This window comes from Natrix helvetica (genome assembly GCF_964273705.1).
Source record: "Natrix helvetica genome assembly, chromosome: 9".
Lineage (NCBI taxonomy): Eukaryota > Metazoa > Chordata > Lepidosauria > Squamata > Natricidae > Natrix > Natrix helvetica.
Window position 1 is genome coordinate 3,649,474 of NC_138560.1, and position 19,134 is coordinate 3,668,607.

The 19,134-nt window shown below is 44.3% G+C and overlaps 2 protein-coding genes across 5 annotated transcripts; both read right to left on the reverse strand.

Annotated features, from left to right (window-relative positions):
• Window positions 1–194: 194 nt before the first annotated feature.
• Window positions 195–5,852, reverse strand: LOC309396984 (uncharacterized protein). Of its 2 annotated transcripts, XM_081962635.1 has the most exons (5): window positions 5,744–5,846; window positions 4,854–4,909; window positions 3,148–3,219; window positions 1,856–2,012; window positions 199–372 (listed from the first exon to the last, which is right to left on the reverse strand). In XM_081962635.1, the coding sequence occupies exons 3-5, from the start codon at window positions 3,200–3,202 to the stop codon at window positions 288–290; spliced, it is 297 nt and encodes a 98-aa protein (XP_081818761.1). In that variant the 5' UTR covers window positions 3,203–3,219; window positions 4,854–4,909; window positions 5,744–5,846; the 3' UTR covers window positions 199–287. The 2 variants fall into 2 exon arrangements, with proteins under 2 accessions (XP_081818760.1, XP_081818761.1); XM_081962634.1 differs by lacking the exon at window positions 4,854–4,909 and having other exon boundaries at window positions 195–372; window positions 5,744–5,852.
• A 2,957-nt stretch (window positions 5,853–8,809) lies between these two features.
• APOC1 (apolipoprotein C1) lies at window positions 8,810–17,646 on the reverse strand. Of its 3 annotated transcripts, none has more exons than XM_081962795.1 (4): window positions 17,538–17,646; window positions 14,612–14,680; window positions 13,140–13,290; window positions 8,810–9,194 (listed from the first exon to the last, which is right to left on the reverse strand). In XM_081962795.1, the coding sequence occupies exons 1-4, from the start codon at window positions 17,629–17,631 to the stop codon at window positions 9,119–9,121; spliced, it is 390 nt and encodes a 129-aa protein (XP_081818921.1). In that variant the 5' UTR covers window positions 17,632–17,646; the 3' UTR covers window positions 8,810–9,118. The 3 variants fall into 3 exon arrangements, with proteins under 3 accessions (XP_081818921.1, XP_081818920.1, XP_081818919.1); XM_081962794.1 differs by having other exon boundaries at window positions 14,612–14,683; XM_081962793.1 differs by lacking the exon at window positions 17,538–17,646 and adding an exon at window positions 15,183–15,348.
• Between the last annotated feature and the right edge of the window lie 1,488 nt (window positions 17,647–19,134).

The following is a 19,134-nucleotide window of genomic DNA, read 5'->3' on the forward strand; positions in this document are numbered from 1 at the left end:
GTTTGATTAGATTAACAGAGTGGGAAGGGACCTTGTAGGTCATCTAGTCCAACCCCCCCCCCCAACTACCCCAAGCAGGAATCAGAGAGTTGTCTCAGTAGGAAACAAACTTTATTAACATGCTAAGCAGAAGAACATCGCTCTCCCAGGAAAAAAAATATGGAAAGCCAGACCGGGAATTGCTGGGAACATTCCCTCCCTTCCTCCCTCCCTCCCTCCCTCCCTCTCTCTCTCTCTCTCACACACACACAGGGGCACGGTGTGGGGTGGGCTGTATGGCAGGCTCCTTAATCGTGCCAGAAGTATACCACTTGATCGGTGAGAATGTTTCTATAGGTGTCCACAGTTTGTACGAAGTTGTTATAGCTGCTCCTGGGAAAGAAAGGAAGAAAAGAAAAGAAGAGAGGACATCTGTCAGATCGCCAGCCCTTTCGCAAGGAACAACAACGATTTCTTCTCACGGCACATAATCCTCGTATTACACGACCAAAACAGGGTTTCTGTCACTGTGGCTAAGCCAGAGAGCAGTCAGTTGAGTTGATGTGCCCCTTTTGGGCCACCACTGTTAAGCGAATCACCACTGTTGTTAAGCGAATTACAGGGTTGTCAAGGAATTGACTTCGCTGGTCAGAAGTCAGCTGAAGGGGCTCACACATCACCCTCGGATCCTGCAACCGCCGTAAGTTCACACCGGTGGTCAAGTGCCCGAGTTTTAGTCGCACAACCATTGGGGGTGTTGCAACGATTGCGAGTGTTGAAAACCAGGTGTAAGTCCTGTTTCTTTTTTTTTTTTTTTGCAGTGCCGTTAAACTATGAACGGTTGCTAAAGGGAGTGATTGGAAGTCAAGGACTACTTGTAATTGTCAACAATGTGCTCTGAGACTTTTGACAGAGATCTAGCTTTGGATAGTTTTTGGCACTCCGTTGCCGTAAAGCTCTGAAGGTTGAAATAAGCAACTCCTTGAAATGTTTGCCCTCCCCCCCACCCAAGTTGGATCATAATTTTAATTTTACCAGAAAACCTAATTATTGAATACAGGAGAAGCTAAAATTGGCCTTGAATCAGTCTTGGGGAAAGCCGGCTAGGTGACTTTGGGCCAATCACCAGGAGAAAGTGAGTTCTAGTCCCGTCTTAGGCATGAAAGCCGGCTGGGTGATTTTGGGCCAATCACCAGGAGAGAGTGAGTTCTAGTCCCACTTTAGGCATGAAAGCTAGTTTGGGCCAATCACCAGGAGACTGTGAGTTCTAGTTCTGCCTTAGGTATGAAACCCAGTTGGGTGACTTTGGGCGCTAGTCATTCCCTCTCAACCCAAACTACCTCAGGGTTAGTGTGGGGAAAGTAATAGAGGAAAGAGTATTAGGTATGCTCGCCACTTCTAGATACTTATCTATATATATAAAAATGGCTGTGGGTGTTATGTTTCTGGAACTCCTCGAGCAATTTCAACCAAACTTGGTACACAGATGACTTACTCTCTGGAAACAAATACTGTGGGGGTAAGACACCCCTAAAACCCCTCAGGGTGTGTGTTCTGTTACGATACAGCCTGTTGTGCCTTCAAATGGCTTCTACTGTACAGCCCATTGGAGTTGCCATGGTAACAGCTTCACAGTACTCCACAAGGGGGCGCCCTCTGGTAAGAGGGGAAATCTAACATTAGAAATTACGTTTGGTCCGGACATTTTCTCCCTATAAATAAATACCCGGGCAACGCCAGGTTATCAGCTAGTAATGTAATAAATAAAAGAAGGATAACGAAAGCATAAAATGAAGGATGGATAAAACAAAGGATGGATAAAATAAATAATATCACCATAAAGGAAAGGAATATTCGGCCCCTGTCATTTCCTTACAAAATTCGCTGGCTGATGTCCAAGGATTTGACTTTTTCTACCAAGGAATTTGTCACATCGGAGACGTAATCGAAGTAGCCCTGAGCTGTACCTTGGATTTGGCTCATCACCGTCTTCTCCTCAGCACCCCTCTTCTGTACGCTGGAGCTGAGGACCTCTGGGGGGGAGGGGGGAAGCCAAAGAGAATTAAAGGTGGGCAAAGATTGAATCGCCTTGAGTTTGGTTGACAAGACTACTTGGCTTGGGTTTCTTCTACACGCATTCTGATTGCAATTCCCACCTTTGAGACCCAAATAAAATAAAATAATTAAAACCCAGGTAGTCCTCGGCTTACGAACCACAATGGAGCCCCCAACTTATGTTGTTAAGTGAGACACTTAATAAGTGAATTTTGCCCCATTGTATGGCTTCGCTTGCCTCGGTTCTTAAGTGAATCGCTGCAGATGATAAGTTAGTAATCCGGTTGTTAAGCGAATCTGTCTTCCCCATTAAGTTTGCTTGTCCAAAGTTCGCAAAAGGGGATTATGGGACCCTGGGACCCGGCAACCGTCATAAATATGAGTCAGTGGCCGAGCATCTGAATCTTGATTGCGTGATCACGGGGCTGCTGCAAAGGTGGTAACTGTGAAAAACGGGGCTAAGTCGCATTTTTCAGTGCTGTTGTAACTTTGAACGGCCGCTAAGTGGACCATCGTAAGATGAGGACTACCTATAAAGAAAAATCAAATCCTAAATTATAAAATAAATGATAAGAGGGGCCTTGCAATCCCAAAACAACTGGAGCTGCCCTTGAGCATCATTGGCATTGACATATTTCCCGGTTAGTCAATTGCAAAAGACAGCTTCACTTGCAACGGCTTCCATCCTGCGCAGCGGTGGTTTCCTTCCGGCATTACTGGGGGCGCATTTGCACCTAAAAAAGGTCTGCGCATGCGCATGTTAGAAAAGGGGGGAAATTAAATTTTTGCAATGAAGATTGTTCGGCGCATGCGCAAAGCCAAAAATCAAGATGGCGCCGCCGCCGATTGAACCAATTCGGGGGCGTGGCAGGGCAAGTTACTACCTACTCGGCCGATCTGGTCTAAACTGGTAGGAAACCACCTCTGATCCTGCGACGCGATTTGCAACACCATCAAACAGCAATCTCTGTCTGTCGCGGGTCTTTGGGAAGGACTGGATCGGCGGGAAAAAATGCCCGATCCAGTCCAAACCTTTGGCTGACTGTGCGCGACAAATGAAAATAAAATAAAAATATCTATGGCGAAAGAAAAAGCGGTGGGATGAAAACTAACCTGAACAGAGGAGGAGCAGGAGGAGGACTGAAGCTGCCGACCATTTCAGGCTCATCTCTGCGACCGCTTTGCCTAAGATTTGGACGAGAAAAATGGGCCAAGGTAAACAAACATTGGGGTAACTCTGAAGTCACAGGCCTTCTTTGACATGGCGGATCCCGGCTTGATGTGTGGTTTATTAGTGACGCCGGTAAAAAAAAAAAGCCACTGATCTCAGGGGGCACCAAACACCCATTTGTAGTCCATGAAATCCAGTGACTGAGATTGAACCATATACTTAAACTTTCAAGCAGCCCCCCCCCCCCCCCAGACAGAAGGGACTAGTACTGATGAAGTTACCTATTTTGGTTATGAAATGTCTGCAAGAAAACCACCAAGCCTCAAAGAGCACCGAAGACCCTACAATCCTCTTCCTCCTCCCCCTCCCTTTCTTCTTTCCCATCCTTCTCCATCTCATCCCTTTTCCTTCATCCCTTCTCCTCCGGCTCCTCTCCCCTCTCCTCCCCCTCCTCTCTATAAACCCCACTCCTTTCTAGCACTGATGGTGTTACCTAGCTGGGTCATGAAATGTCTGCAAGAAAAGGACTGTGAGGTCCTCCTCTCCTCCTCCCCCTTTATTCTTTCTCATCCTTCTCCTTCTCATCCCTTTTCCTTCATCCCTTCTCCTTCTCCTCCCTTTATTCTTTCTCATCCTTCTCCTTCTCATCCCTTTTCCTTCATCCCTTCTCCTCCTCCTCCCTTTATTCTTTCTCATCCTTCTCCTTCTCATCCCTTTTCCTTCATCCCTTCTCCTCCTCCTCCCTTTATTCTTTCTCATCCTTCTCCTTCTCATCCCTTTTCCTTCATCCCTTCTCCTTCTCCTCCCTTTATTCTTTCTCATCCTTCTCCTTCTCATCCCTTTTCCTTCATCCCTTCTCCTCCTCCTCCCTTTATTCTTTCTCATCCTTCTCCTTCTCATCCCTTTTCCTTCATCCCTTCTCCTTCTCCTCCCTTTATTCTTTCTCATCCTTCTCCTTCTCATCCCTTTTCCTTCATCCCTTCTCCTTCTCCTCCCTTTATTCTTTCTCATCCTTCTCCTTCTCATCCCTTGTCCTTCATCCCTTCTCCTTCTCCTCCCTTTATTCTTTCTCATCCTTCTCCTTCTCATCCCTTGTCCTTCATCCCTTCTCCTTCTCCTCCCTTTATTCTTTCTCATCCTTCTCCTTCTCATCCCTTGTCCTTCATCCCTTCTCCTTCTCCTCCCTTTATTCTTTCTCATCCTTCTCCTTCTCATCCCTTGTCCTTCATCCCTTCTCCTCCTCCTCCCTTTATTCTTTCTCATCCTTCTCCTTCTCATCCCTTTTCCTTCATCCCTTCTTCTCCTCCCCCTCCTCCTCCTCTCCACAAACTCCCACTCCTTTCTAGTACTGATGATCTTACCTAGCTGGGTCATGAAACGCCTGCAAGAAACCAAGCAAGCTCAGAGAGTGTTGAGGATCCCTTGGGTCAATCCTGAGCTACAAAATATTCTCCTTTATTAGTTCAACAAAGGGAACGAAGATTGTAAGATCGGATGAATTCATTCAGCAATTGCCTTGCTTAGCAACGGAAATTCTGGTCCTGATTGTGGAGGATTCCTTTCCCCACCTGAAGGGAATCTGCTTGTAGCATAGGTGCCTAATCCGAAAAATTGCGACAGCTATTTTCTAGAAATGACCCAGCCGTACCTTTTGGGTGTCAAACGTCCAACTTCTTCTCTGTTTCTCAAATGGTTTTTGAAGACCTAAAATGAAATATATGAGACGTTCGGGTAGACTGAAATCCAACGAGTTAAGGGAAGGTTTGCCTACATAAGTCTTGGCTCTCCAAATCCTTTAGGCACCCCTGGCCCCAATCCTGATCGCTGGCGAGACAGGAGGGTTAAACAACCATGCTCAAAGAGCATCAAGGAGTCCACCGTTCGAATATTAAGCTACAAATATTCTCTTCTATAGGATGATTAAAAGATGGTTACAAGATGGCCCTTGTAAAATGCATTATCCGACATGCAAAAATTACAACAACAACAACAATGGGGAAATAGCTTTCTGATCTTTTGGGGATGGGGGGAAATCCACCCCAGTTTAGAATCAGCAAGGCCTCTATAAAGTTGGACTAGATGACCTACAAGGCCGCTTCCAACTCTCTTAATCTGTGAAGCATGATAAGGTGGTTTGAGATCCGAGGCTTATTTCCTAATATCCAACTTTGATGCTTAGGTTGGGCTGGCTGAATCCCGGGGCTGCCTGTTACCACACCTGGTTTGTCTCTTCCACCAAAATTAGGACTTAAGGCAAAGACTCCACCATTAGGATCTAGAAGGTTCTACCTTCCATGTCATCTGTAGGGGATATGCCCTGGTAAGCCACAGATTTCATTTCTTCTTATTTAGCCATTTGTTTTGGCTGCCCCGTGCACGTTATAATTCTATTTTTCTTTTTTCCACACCCAAATATTCCAATATTCCAATTTCCAACATTATAAATTATTATATCCTTCTTCCTTCCACACCCAAATATTCCAATTTCATTGGCTCTCTTGCACAATCCCAGAAGTTAAGGTATTCCGTCACACTCACGTTCTCTTATCCAGCTATGGTGGGAAGAATCGGATCCGGCTGGCGCTTGCGTGAAAAGCAGGACATTTATACGTGGCTGAAGTCTTGCTAACATTTAAAAAAAAACAACAAGCAAAGTCCCATCCAAAATGATTGCCCACCTTCTCGCAAACGGCACGTCCCCCTTTTCCGTTCAAAGTCTAAGCAAACAGAATCGGAGTGTGATGGCACGGGAAAACCAAACTTAGCAATGATCTTTGAAGCATGATGGAGGAATCTGGAAGGATATCAATTCTAATTAAAGGCACCCTTTTGGGGATCTGGTCAGGGGGGAAATCTTTGGAATTGCCACCAATCAGGAGTGCCACGAGCTATTTGGATCGGGTGTGGATTGTTGATCCTTAGAGACTATCTAGATAGGTCCGAGAAATTAAAAGAGGCTTGCTCCTGGGGAGGAAAGCTATGGCAAATCTAGACAGCATACTAAAAAGCAGAGACATCACCCTGCCAACAAAAGTGCTTATAGTCAAGGCTCTGGTTTTCCCAGTTGCAATGGATGGCTGTGAAGGATGAACCATAAGAAAGGCTGGGGGCCAAAGAATGGAGGCCTTTGAACTATAGTGCTGGAGAAGACTCCTGCATTGAGTCCCTTGGACTGTAAGGCGATCCAACCGGTCAGTCCTAGAGGAGATCAATCCTGACTGCTCTTTGGAAGGCCAGATCCTGAAGAGGAAACTCAAAGACTTTGGCCACCTGATGAGAAGGAAAAAGGACTCCTTGGAGAAGAGCCTCATGCTGGGAACGATGGAGGGCAAAAGAAGAAGGGGACGGCAGAGAATGAGGTGGATGGATGGAGTCACGGAAGCAGTCGGTGTCAGCTTAAATGGACTCCAGAGGATGGTAGAGGACAGGAAGGCCTGGAGGAACGCTGTCCATGGGGTCGTGATGGGTCAGACACGACTTCGCAACTAACAACAAGATAGAACTTCTCTAGGTAGACAGGGTCATCAAAGAAGATTTAGGTAGATCTTCTACATTCTACATTCGAGGCAAGCATTCTCCATGATGAGGCAAGACAAGAAGGAATGGATGGAAGTCTGCTTGTGTCTTGCCTGGACTACATTTTCACTGGCAGAGGGCTGCAAGAGGCCATCACAGCTGAAAACGGAGCCCGGACAGGCCATGTGTGACCCTCCCGAGCTCTGTTTTCACTGGCAGAGGCACCGCGGACCAGTCCTTTGCTGTTTCCAGGCTGGCCCTCTGGGCCAGATCCGGCCCTCGGGCCTTGAGTTGGACACCCCTGCTCCAATAACAAAGAAGCGTTAAAAGAGACCATTTCTTCCCGACCTCCATGTTTCCCTGATCTGATCTCTCCCACGTTCAGGTGGGTTCCTACCGGTTGGGACCAGTTCAGCCGAGTAGGTAGTAACTTGGCCTGCCACGCCCCCCGAACCAGTTCTCTCGGCGGTGCCATAGGTGGCGCCATCATGGGTTTTTGCTTCTGCAAATGCGCAGAAGCAATTTTTGTTAGTACTAAGCATGCGTGCGAAGCACGTCCCCGAGCAAACCAATAGTAGCAATAGCTGGCACCCACCCCTGGTTCAGAAGGACCTTGTCTATGAAAAGTCCCCAGCAGCAGAGCTTCAGAGCAACTACGGGTCCAAAGGAATATTTACTCAAGCCTCCAACGTGATGACTAGACAGAAGTGAAAGAGACAAGGACAGTTTGCTTAGATCTTTGGCAATATTTGCTCCTGGTCACTGATCAACCAACTGTATCTGAAGGAGGCCTTCAAAAATCTTCTAAGACCCATTGAAGAATGCTTATTTGAAGGGTTACCATAAGCCAGAGACGTTTTTCCATTTCCAGAAATAAAATATGCTCAGAATCAGGTCTAGGAAAGACACACACAAAGACACACGGAAAGGTTGAGAATCTAAGCGCAGGGCAAAATATTTTCCTTCCAAATTTCAGGTAGCCGTCGACTTAGTTGTTGTTAGTTGCGAAGTCGTGTCTGACCCATGGACCACGTTCCTCCAGGCCTTCCTGTCCTCTACCATCCTCCGGAGTCCATTGAAGCTCACGCCGACTGCTTCAAGGACACCATCCAGCCACCTTTGCAACACTTTTACTCACTTAACAACTGCAGTGATTCACTGAACAACTGCGATAAGAAAGAGGTCATAAAATGGGGAAAACTTTACTTAAGAGCTGTCTCGCTTAGCAACAGGGCTCAATTGGGGTCGTAAGTCGAGGACTGCTTGTAAACATGTATTTGAAAAGTCGCTTCATCCGTTTTTTTAAAATGGTTTTTGTAGGGCGAGAAGGAAACGTGAAACATATTTGTGAATGCACTCAAAATCAAATCTGGGCCTTGATCTTGCAAATAATAATAATAATAGATGGCCAATGCAGGGGAAAATAAAAGAAAACTTGAAAATCTAAAGGAGGTAACGATTAAAATCCTAATTGTACCATCCTGATAGCAATAGCAATAGCACTTAGACTTATATACCGCTTCACAGTGCTTTAGCGCCCTCTCTAAGCTGTTTACAGAGTCAGCCTCTCTTGCCCCCAACAATCTGGCTCCTCATTTGACCCACCTCGGAAGGACGAAAGACTGAGACAATCTTGAGCAGGTGAGAATTGAACTACTGGCAGTCAACAGAGTTGGTCTGCAATACTGCATATTAACCACTGTGCACCATGGAAGGATGAAAGGGAGGGAGGAAGGAAGGAGGGAAGGAGGGAGGGAGGGAGGGAAGGAAGGAAGGAAGGAAGGAAGGAAGGAAGGAAGGAAGAGCAATAGCCCTTAGACACTTATATACCGCTTCACAGTGCTTTACAGCCCTCTCTAAGCGGTTTGCAGAGTCAGCCTCTTGCCCCCAACAATCTGGCTCCTCATTTTACCCACCTCGGAAGGACAGAAGGCTGAGTTAACCTTGGGCCGGTGAGATTCGAACTGTCGAATTGCAGGCAGCCAGTAGGCGGCAGAAGTAGCTGGCAGTACTGCACTCTAACCACTGCGCCACCACGGGTCTTATTCGCTGACAACGTTTTAGAAAGAAATGATTACAAACGACTCATTTCTCCTACTTAATTTTTCTCTCTTTATTTACGTCTAACAACAGGTTGGGAGTAACAATACATAGCAGTAGCCAAAGAAAGTAGAAAATGAAGGATTAGAGCAGAGGTCTTTGAAACTTGGCAACTTTAAGACTTGTGGGCTTCAACTCCTAGAATTCTCCAGCCAGCTGGGAGTTGAAGTCCACAAGCCTTAAAGTTGTCAAGTTTGGAGATGCCTGGGTTAGAGCTTGTGTTCAATCCCTTTTTTCCACTGCTACGGTTGGGATTGCAAGACCATCTCCTCTCTCAGTGACGGAATTGAGGGACGTTCAGTCAGATCCATCTTGGGAGGTCAGGGGTTCAAGCTTTTTCTTCAACTTCTGGAAAGTCTCGGAAAGCCAATTCCTGCCAAGGACGAGAGAAACGGTGAGTGGTTTTCTTGCCATCCGCACAGCTCCCAATCTCTTGCCATGCGGGAAAGACCTTGGGGGAGACTTGGATTAAGAGATGCTGCCAAGGGAACAGTCAGATAAGAGGCAGCCTAGCCCTCATCTGCACAATGGGCCCGGGAAGAGCATAGAAAGGACCTTCCCCAAGTTGTTTCCATGGTCAAGGAGATAGGGAGAAAATTGTACTTTCAGTCAAGGCTCGGATGAGGGCTCTGCGTTGGAGGCAGAGAGGGAGGCCAGAGCCATATGCCAGTTACCAGCTGCCTTCGGAGTCAGACATCAGTGAGGCAGAAGAACAGCTGGAGCCTGTTCCCAGTGTGTGCATGAGCAGAGTTGCTACACAAAGGGAACAGCTAAAGAACAGGGGTCGACTTGGGAGTAAGGCCACAGGTGGACGATGAATGTCCCCTCCCAGAGGAAATAAAAGAGGAGCAAAAGGGGAGTGGAGTTTGCAGGAGACTATTAGTTTGCTTAATTGGTTCGTGACTCTCCGAGACTCCTGGCCAAGTTCTGCAGATATCGGCCTGTCAGCTCTCCAAGCCAGATAAGGTCTGTGACCGTAAATCCTCCCTTGAAAGACATTACTGGATGTGAATGAGCAGAATTCACAGTCAATTAATAAAAAAGTTTTTTTGTTGGGACGAGGAGTTGGCTTCATCCTTTCGGGAAGCCTCGGTCACAACAGACATGCTAATCCAGGAACTGGTTTGGCTGTTTCATTGAGCCTCCAGCAAGAGTTCCAGATAATCCATCTGCTTGCCAAAATCTGACTGGCATTCCTCGGCAGGGATTTAGAAAGGCAGCTGTCCTGAGGCTGTCATAGAATCATAGGGTTGGAAGGGATCTTGAAGTCTTCTAGTCCAACCCCCTGCCCGAGGCAGGACTGTCAATTTGTAATGGAATGCTGTCTGGATTCCCAGCAGGGAGGGGCTGGAATCCAGAGAGCAAAGAGGCAGCAGAGAAGACTAGCTAAGTTAATCAGAGTAGCGCTGGAAGGGACGTTCGAGGTCTTCTAGTCCAACCCCCTGCTTAAGCAGGAGACCCTAGTCCATTTCACCTAGCACTGAAGATGTTCCCTAGTTTGGGTGATGAAACCTTTGCAAGACAACAACTGAGTTCAGAGAGCACAAAGGACCCCTTTGTGCCCCCCCCCACTCCCCAGGGTTCTTCTTCCCCATAGGACTGTGATGGAGAACCTTTTCAGCACCGAGTGCCCAAACTGGAACGCATGGCAGGCATATGCATGTGTGCATGCCACAGCACCCAAAACCCAAAACCAGGGGGCTGGCTGGCACTCACCTGCCTGTTTTGGGGCCATTTTGCAGGCTGTTTTCTGGGCTTTTCTCAGGCCATTTTCAGGCCATTTTTGGCCCTAAAAACAGCATGAAAAGGGCTGGACATATGGGTTGGTTTTGGGTCATTTTTCAGGCCATTTTTCGGGGCCAAAAACAGCTCAAAAAAACAGCCCCCAAACCGGCCAGAAAATGGTCCCAAAAGAGCCTGAAAACAGTCCAGAAAACACCCTGTTTTCCAGGCCACTTTCTGGTGCTCTGGCATTTGTGAAAACCAGTTGGTGACGGTGCCCGTGCCCACATAGAGGGCTCTGCGTGGCACCTCTGGCAAGCATGCTACAGGCTGCCCATCACTGGGGCATAGGATCTTCTCAATGGAGCCCTCTCGGGTTGCTCTGTGTCTCCATCTAGTGGTGGCTGTTTGCATCTGTCAGGCCCCTCTGCTTATTATACTGTAAACCTTCCCTTTTGAGTAAATAAAAATTTGCTCGGTTTTTTTTTTTTTTTTTTTGCTCATCTAGGCAGCTGATATTCTCTTTTCAGCTTTCAAGCCATCACTTTCTGGTTGATGGAGGAAACCGTCTCAGTTCCGGAAAGGCCAGCCCATCTACAGCTGACGTTTTGCACCCGGGATCCTAGCTTCTTAAAAATGTGTCTCTGCGGGGATCGAGAATTCATGGAACTCAATCCACAAAAAGAACTGGAGGCAATTCCCTCCCCCCAAAAAAATAATATTTTGCACCCTTTTAGCTCTGCTTATGCCTCTCAGACATCAGCTGTCCACTGATGGAAAGCCGATCTTAACCAGGAAGTCTCCCCATTCGTAAAAAGGGTGATAATTTAAGAAATCACAGGGGTGAAAAAAAAATCAGATGGGCAAGACGGTCTTGGAAGCAAAACCCCAGGAAAATCTTTAATCCTGGAAAGAGTTTCATCGTTGAGATCACAGAGAGAGAGAGAGAACGTTGCATGCAATAAAAGAATTGTGGTTTGGCAGGCAGGGAATTTCCCCCCATATCAAATGCTTGGATTTTTTCCCCCCAATAAATGCCCAGCTCAGCAAAATACATTCAAAGATAACCCAACTCTTGCAAAGTGGGTGGGGTGGGGTGTCAGATGATGTCGCATGGATCATGACCTCCTTATTCTAACGGATGGAAATCACCTACTGAGTTCTGACCGAGGCTTCCCAAGAGCGTGAAGCAAACTCCTTGTCCAGACAAAAAAAAAACTCTCTTATTAATTGACTGTGAATTTTTCTCATTCACATCCAGCAAAGTCTTTCAAGGGAGGATTTACAGTCACAGACCTTCTCTGGCTTGGAGAGCTGCCAGGCCAATATCTGCAAAACCTGGCAAGGAGTCTCGGAGAGTCATGAACCAATGAAGCGAACGAAAGGTCTCCTGCAAACTCCACTCCCCTTTTGCTCCTCTTTTATTTCCTCTGGGAGGGGCCATTCATTGTCCACCTGTGGCCTTCCTCCCAAGTCAACCCCTGTTCTTTAGTGGTTCCCTTCGTCTGGCAACTCTGCGCATGCGCACACTGGGAACAGGCTCCAGCTGTTCTTCTGCCCCACTGATGTCTGACTCCGAAGGCAACTGATAACTGTCAGATGGCTCTTTCCCCCTCTCTGCCTCCGACACAGAGCCCTCATCAGAGCCTTCCCCAGACTCCAGGACTGGCCCATCTTCCTCCCCAACCTCCTCACTGTCCAAATCTGCTGCCAGTTCTGCTGGTGGGCCACAACATACTGTTCCTTCTTTACATCATGTTTGGATTGGTCCACGTGGCCTAATTCATGCTGTTTGCACAATGATGTCGTGACACTTGGGATGTCATTGTGGCTTCTTTAACAACATGGATGGGAAGGCAGCATTTAATTATTAATTTTACTTCTATTATGGGGTGGCAGTGAGGTATTTATAGTTGGAAGAGGCGGACACAGATGGAGAATTAATCAGCAGAGGATAAGAATTGGGTGGCTGCAGATGTGCCTTCTTCCAGGGTTTCAAAATTGGCAGAAGTGAGGAAGAGCTGCAGAATAACTTCCAAAACTGAATTATGAAAGACCAGGACATACAAACAGTGTGAAAACATGCTCTGGAGAACTTTTCTCCAAATTTATGAAGGAGAAGGTTGATGCTAAATATTAAGATGGGCTTCCTTTGGCTGATGTTCTCCAGAAGGGTTCTTCTGGAGAAGCCTCATCTTCCTCCTTCCTATCCTCTTCCTCCTCTTCCTCTTCCTCTTCCTCCTGCTCCCCTCTTCTTCTTCCTCCTCCTCCTCCTCCTCCTCTTCCTCTTCCCTCCTCTTCTTCCTCCTCCTCTTCCTCCTTCTCCTCTTCCTCCTCCTCCTCTTCTTCTCCCCTTTCTTCCATCCTCTTCCTTCTCCTCCTCCTCCTCCTCCTCCTCTTCTTCCTCCTCTTCTTCCTCCTCCTCTTCTTCCTCCTCCTTTCCCCCCTCCTCCTCCTCTTTCCTTTTCCTCTTCCCTTCTTTCTTCTTCTCTTTGAATTCTCAGCCAAGATGCCTTCCCCAAGACCACTCACCCTATCTTACTTCCCTCCTAATAATATATATAGTTGGAAGGAAATGAGCTCTAAAAACACTCACCTGGTTTTGTTGCTGAATTCGCTGTTGTGGAACTCACGAAAAGCAGCCTTAGTCTTCTCACCAAGGTTATCAACAAACGTCTGGACCTCCTTCTGATACTTCTCAAACTTCTGGGCCAGGGTGGGCTCTTTCCCACCGTCTTCATTGGAGTCTTGCGATAAATAAATTGAGAGAGCAACCATGCTACTTGCTTATACCCAACACTAAGCCCACACTTCATGTTGAGCTCATGTAACAAGCATGATATCGAAACAAATAAGCCGTGTTGTTAGGGCTTCATGTAATAACCTGGTTCACAGAACATGGTTATGACATGGTGGGACAATACTTGATGCCTCACAAAATACTGAACTGCAAACTACCCAATTCTGTTTAGCTTAGTCCTGGTGCCTGTGTGAATCCAGCTATGTGTTGAGAAACTGAGACCGGGTTCAATAAACTCGGAACTCACAACAAACAACGGATATTTTGGGTTGGAGTGCAACATTTTTGCATCATGTATGTTATTTATTTGTGCAACATTTGCCTATTTGAATACATATAAATATCTATCTATCTATCTCCTCTCTCTCATCTCTCTCTGCCTGTCTCCCTCCCTCCATCTCTAATATCTCTTTCTCTCTCATCTATCTATTTATCTATCTATCTATCCTCTCTCTCATCTCTCTCTATCCTCTCTTTCTGCCGGTCTCCCTCCCTCCATCTCTATATCTCTTTCTCTCTCATCTATCTATCTATCTATCTATCTATCTATCTATCTATCTATCTATCTATCTATCTATCATCTATCTATCTATCTATCTATCTATCTATCTATCTATCATCTATCATCTATCTATCTATCTATCATCTATCTATCTATCTATCATCTATCTATCTATCTATCTATCTATCTATCTATCTATCTATCATCTATCTATCTATCTATCTATCTATCTATCTATCTATCTTTCATCTATCTATCTATCTATGCTCTCTCTCATCTCTCTCTATCCTCTCTTTCTGCCGGTCTCCCTCCCTCCATCTCTATATCTCTTTCTCTCTCATCTATCTATCTATCTATCTATCTATCTATCTATCTATCTATCTATCTATCTATCTATCTATCTATCATCTATCTATCTATCTATCATCTATCTATCTATCTATCTATCTATCATCTATCTATCTATCTATCTATCTATCATCTATCTATCTATCTATCTATCTATCTATTTATCTATCTATCTATGCTCTCTCTCATCTCTCTCTATCCTCTCTCTCTGCCGGTCTCCCTCCCTCCATCTCTATATCTCTTTCTCTCCTATCTATCTATCTATCTATCTATCTATCTATCTATCCATCCATCCATCCATCCATCCATCCATTCATCCATCCCCCAGAGTTCCTTACTAGCAATCCATCACACTGACGGAGGAGGGGCCTGTTTTCTCCTCCCAGTGAAAGCAACCCTGTCCTTCCCCAGGTCTTACCTGTCACCACCGCAGACAAAGTTATCAGGAGGACTGCAACAGCCAACACCAGCTTCATGGTTGCACTTCCTGCTGGAGCAAAAAATAAAATCATTAATAAAAATAAAATGTAATAAGATAATAAAGCAAAATAAAATAAGTAAAAAGAATGGAATAGAATAGAAGAAATAATAGTAATAGTAGTAGAGTAGAGTAGAGTAGAGTAGAGTAGAATAGAATAGAGAAAAAAGGAAATAAAGAATAGAATAGAATAGAATAGAAGATATAGTAGAGTAGAATAGAATAGAATAGAATAGAATAGAATAGAATAGAATAGAATAGGAAATAGGAAATAGGAAATAGAGAAAAGAATGGAGTGGAGTGGAGTGGAGGAGAAGAGAAGAGAAGAGAAGAGAAGGAGAATATGGAACGGAAAAGAACATAACAGAACAATTGATGGCCAGGCAGAAATTAATCCTCCCAGATTCATATGTTCCTTTGATCGCGCAGATCAATCAATGTCTGCAATTTCAATTTAGATTTCCAGAATTTGCAGCCAAAATTGAAGCCCCCAGATGCAAAAGCCCCATACCAGGTATGCCTGCTGTGTCTGGCGAATACTCTTTCTTAGTAAGGCATTTTACTCCGGTGTCCCCATCACCGTCTCCTGGAGCTGCAGAATAACAGGATTTGTAGCCCTCCCCCACCCTGAAACCCAAAGGAGACGGGGGGGGTGGTGTCATAGTTGGGAATTGCTCCCTCGATGGGTGCTGCCCAGGATGAGCAGAAGTCCGGTGTGCAAGGAAGAGAAAAATGCAGTGAAAAAAACAGGACAATTGCAAAAGATGGGTGTGTAGGCACCTTGGCTAATAGTAATCAGCCAGTTCCTAATTAGTAATCAGCAATTATATAACACTATTGTATAATATCTTATATAAACGTATTATTGATATCTTACATAAAGATCAGATTGTAAAAGCTTCACACATTCCTCATTCAACATACAAAACATCACAGTCCACATATAAGGATGAAAAATCTCGGCTGCCTGGTTGCTGACTTTTGATTTGACTTTTTTGACCTCTCCAGACTGACTGACTGACTTTCTTTCTTTCTTTCTTTCTTTCTTTCTTTCTTTCTTTCTTTCTTTCTTTCTTTCTTTCTTTCTCTCTCTCTCTCTCTCTCTCTCTCTCTCTCTCTCTCTCTCTCTCTCTCTCTCTTTCTTTCTTTCTTTCTTTCTTAGCTTTCAGCACCGGTGTCTTAACAAACATTGCTTTATGCTTCAGCAGAGGGAAGCATCCTAAACAGGTGGGAAAGGGACCTTAGAGGTCTTCTAGTCCAACCCCCTGCTCAGGCAGGAGACTCGCTTATCAATTCAGACAAACAGCTGTCCAATCTCTTCTTAAAAACCTCCAGTGTTTTTAACTCACAACTTCTGGAGGCTCACAACTTAACTCACAACTTTTAACTCCCAACGTCTGGAGGCAAGGCGTTCCACTACATAATTGTTCTCACTATTAAGAAATTTCTCCTTACTTCTAGGTTGCGTCTCTCCTTGAAAAGTTTCCATCTGTTGGTTATTGTCCTGCCCTCAGGTGCTTTAGAAAATAGATTGACCCCACCTCTTCAGAAATGTTGATTTTTGATTGTCTTACTCTTGTTTTTAACTGTTTTAGTATAATGCTTAATTTATGGTTTTTATATTTTTAAGGTTACTCGTACACCCCCCAGAGTCACTCTACGAAGGGGTTCGGCACTTCCTAGACATGAACAATTCAGACAATAAAATAAAATAAAATGTGTTCTTTATTGATTTTGGAAATGGCTTTGTCTCGTCTAAACAGGAGCCACAGATGCTCCAGATGGTAGATTAAGTAATACATTAAAGGATTAAACCAATTCTCCATGAATATTTTTGTGGGTATCGTTTAATCTCTTGAAAAATCATTTTAATCACACTTCCGTATCTTTTTAGACAGGCAAAACATTTGCTTTTAACAAATTAGATCTACATTAAATTAATTTTAATTTAACTTGTTAACAAAATACATTTTGCTGGTGAAGTAAAAAACAAACAAACAAAAGAGTTAAATGTTATATTTCACTTAAAATTAAATTTTCATTTCATTCAAATTCATTACATTTGGGGAAGGAGTGTGGTTCTATTTTCATGTACTATTCCTTAGTTATATTTAGCCATTTATATCAGACTATTGTTTTGCCTATATTACAGTACATATATACTTTTCTTTCACTAGTATATCTTAACTGGTCTTTCCTATCCCCTATCCTATCGCTATATCCTAATTCTTCTACTGTATCTTAATTTTACATTTCCCTAATTTGCTCCCGTAACACACTTTCCATAAATCCCCCGTGCCGATTTTTGTTTGGCGTTAATTAGGCCAAACTTGTAGTTATTTTAAAACGATAAAGAAATCAAAGTGGATTTTTTTCTTTCAGCTGAATGATTTTGATGGAAACATTCTTCCCTCTGCCTGCTAACCAAAGTTGGTCTTTTGTTTTAAAATAAAAAGTTTTTTATTTTTCATAACAAATAACCACATGTATACTGTTACATAACCAATATTATTTTATATTATTAAATATTTACATCAATTCGTCTTACCATCAACCCCCCCCCCAAAAAAAATTATTGGCTCTTCTGTTCATACACCATATTTGTACCCTATCCATCACCTTCTTCTCCCGCTCTTCTCCTCCTCCCTACCTCCTTTCTTCTTCCCGTCATCCTTCCCTTCTATACTTTCTCTCTCCTTCCCCTCTCCTTCCTCTCCTTTTCGTTTTTCCCCTTTCCACTCCTTCTTTCTCTCCTCCTCTTCACTCTGCCCTCTCTCCTATCCCTCTCTTCTTCCCTTACCTCTTTCCTCTACTCCACACTCTTCATCTTAAGTTGGTCTTAAGTCTATCCCAAGCCTCTACTTACTTGTAGCTGTGAGCTGTGGAGACAATATTCCCAGTGAAAATTGCAGGTCCATCCAGTTGATGTTCCCTATAAACCTGCCCTCAGCCTCCGTCATCGCCCCCCCACCTCCACCCCCGGCATGGATTAAACCTGACCTGATGTTTTTAAATCTCCTCCCTGCAATTAGATTGCTTCATTTCTGCAGGAAATGAAACAGAGAGAGATGGATTCTGGTATGTGTGTTTTTTTCCCTTCCCTAATGTGTGCCATCCAGTTTTTTTCTGCCTGGAAGACTATCCAGGGCAGGAAAAGAAAAAGGAAGAAGGAATTAAAAACAGGAATGGAGAAATAATATTTCCCCAATTGTTCGCAGCTTAAGCAACTTCGGGAAAAATGAGAAAGTTCCTGATTTCTCTTGTCAGTGAGAGTCAACCATTCAAAGATCTTTAAGCGATGGGATAGAAAAGTTTTAGCTTTTTTCTTTTTTAGAAATTAAAAAATAGAGCATGTCATAAGAAAGAGACACCTTATCTGTAACATTCGGGGTGGACCGACCCAATGGAAGGCAGGACCTAAACTTCCAAACAGAATGACTTATAAAAAAATATAAAGTATAAAAAGTATAATATAAAACATCTCGACGTCCCGAAGATGCTGACTGTAGCCCAGCCAGATTCCAACTGTGGATTTTTAGCTGTGTAGAAAAGCAAGCAGATTTTTTTTATAAACTTTTGAATATATTAAAGCAAGGGGAATCGTTTTTGCATTCTCTGGTTGCCCCAAAGGCAAACATACACAAACACGCAGAAGAGCTCTTTGGCTTTCAATTTTTCTTTTCGTTTAATGCCGTTTAGTTTTCTATTGAGTGTTTTCAGAGAACGCTGGAAGGAGAGGCGCTCCGATTCATTAGCAAGGATTCCCACAACCCACTTAACTATGCCAAGAACAGGGAACTGGGAAGTGGGAGAAAGAGAAGTGGGAAGCTATTGTTAGCACTGAGTAAAAGCTGAGAGCTTCTGCATGCCGAGTATCTTGGAAGAGGTTCAAGAGGACTTTTGACGGCCAAAAGCCCTGCTTTCAAAACTTCGTATTGCCATCTTTTCTTTTTATTTTGAAAGTAGGCCTTAGCGAGCATTCAGAACCTTCCCTGTTTCATAGAGTAGAACATTTTTCCCCCATGGATACACTTCATAAAGCCGTGTTTTTCCAATCTTGGCCTCTTTTAAGATGGATGGACTTCAACTCTCAGAATTGGCTGGCTGAGGAATTCTGGGAGTCAATGTCCATCCATCTTAAAGTGGCCAAGGTTGAGAAACGTGGAAGGAAGGAAGGAAGGAAAAGAGAAAAGGAAGGAAGCAAGGAAAGAAAGAAGGAAGAAAGGAAAGAAGGAAGGAAAAGTGAAAAGGAAGGAAAGAAAAAAAAGAGACAAGGAAGAGGAAGGAAGGAAAGGAAGGAAATGGGAAAGAGAAAAGGAAGGAAGGAAACAAAAAAGAGAAAAGGAGGGAAGGAAAGAAGGAAGGAAAGGAAGGAAACAAAAAAGAGAAAAGGAGGGGGAAGGAAGAAAAAGAGAAAAGAAAGGAAGGAAAAGAGAAAAGGAAGAAAGGAGACAAAGAAGAGA

Coding starts and splice junctions, on each gene's coding strand:
- LOC309396984 (XM_081962634.1), bottom strand. CDS start 5,837: ATGTTAGCAAGACTTCAGCCACGTATAAATGTCCTGCTTTTCACGCAA. Junction 3,220..5,743: donor CCATAGCTGGATAAGAGAAC/GTGAGTGTGACG, acceptor TCCAAATCTTAG/GCAAAGCGGTCGCAGAGATG. Junction 2,013..3,147: donor CCTGCTCCTCCTCTGTTCAG/GTTAGTTTTCAT, acceptor CCTCCCCCCCAG/AGGTCCTCAGCTCCAGCGTA.
- APOC1 (XM_081962793.1), bottom strand. CDS start 15,333: ATGACACCACCCCCCCCGTCTCCTTTGGGTTTCAGGGTGGGGGAGGGC. Junction 14,681..15,182: donor AGACACAGCAGGCATACCTG/GTATGGGGCTTT, acceptor TTGCTCCAGCAG/GAAGTGCAACCATGAAGCTG. Junction 13,291..14,611: donor TTTGTCTGCGGTGGTGACAG/GTAAGACCTGGG, acceptor ATTTATCGCAAG/ACTCCAATGAAGACGGTGGG.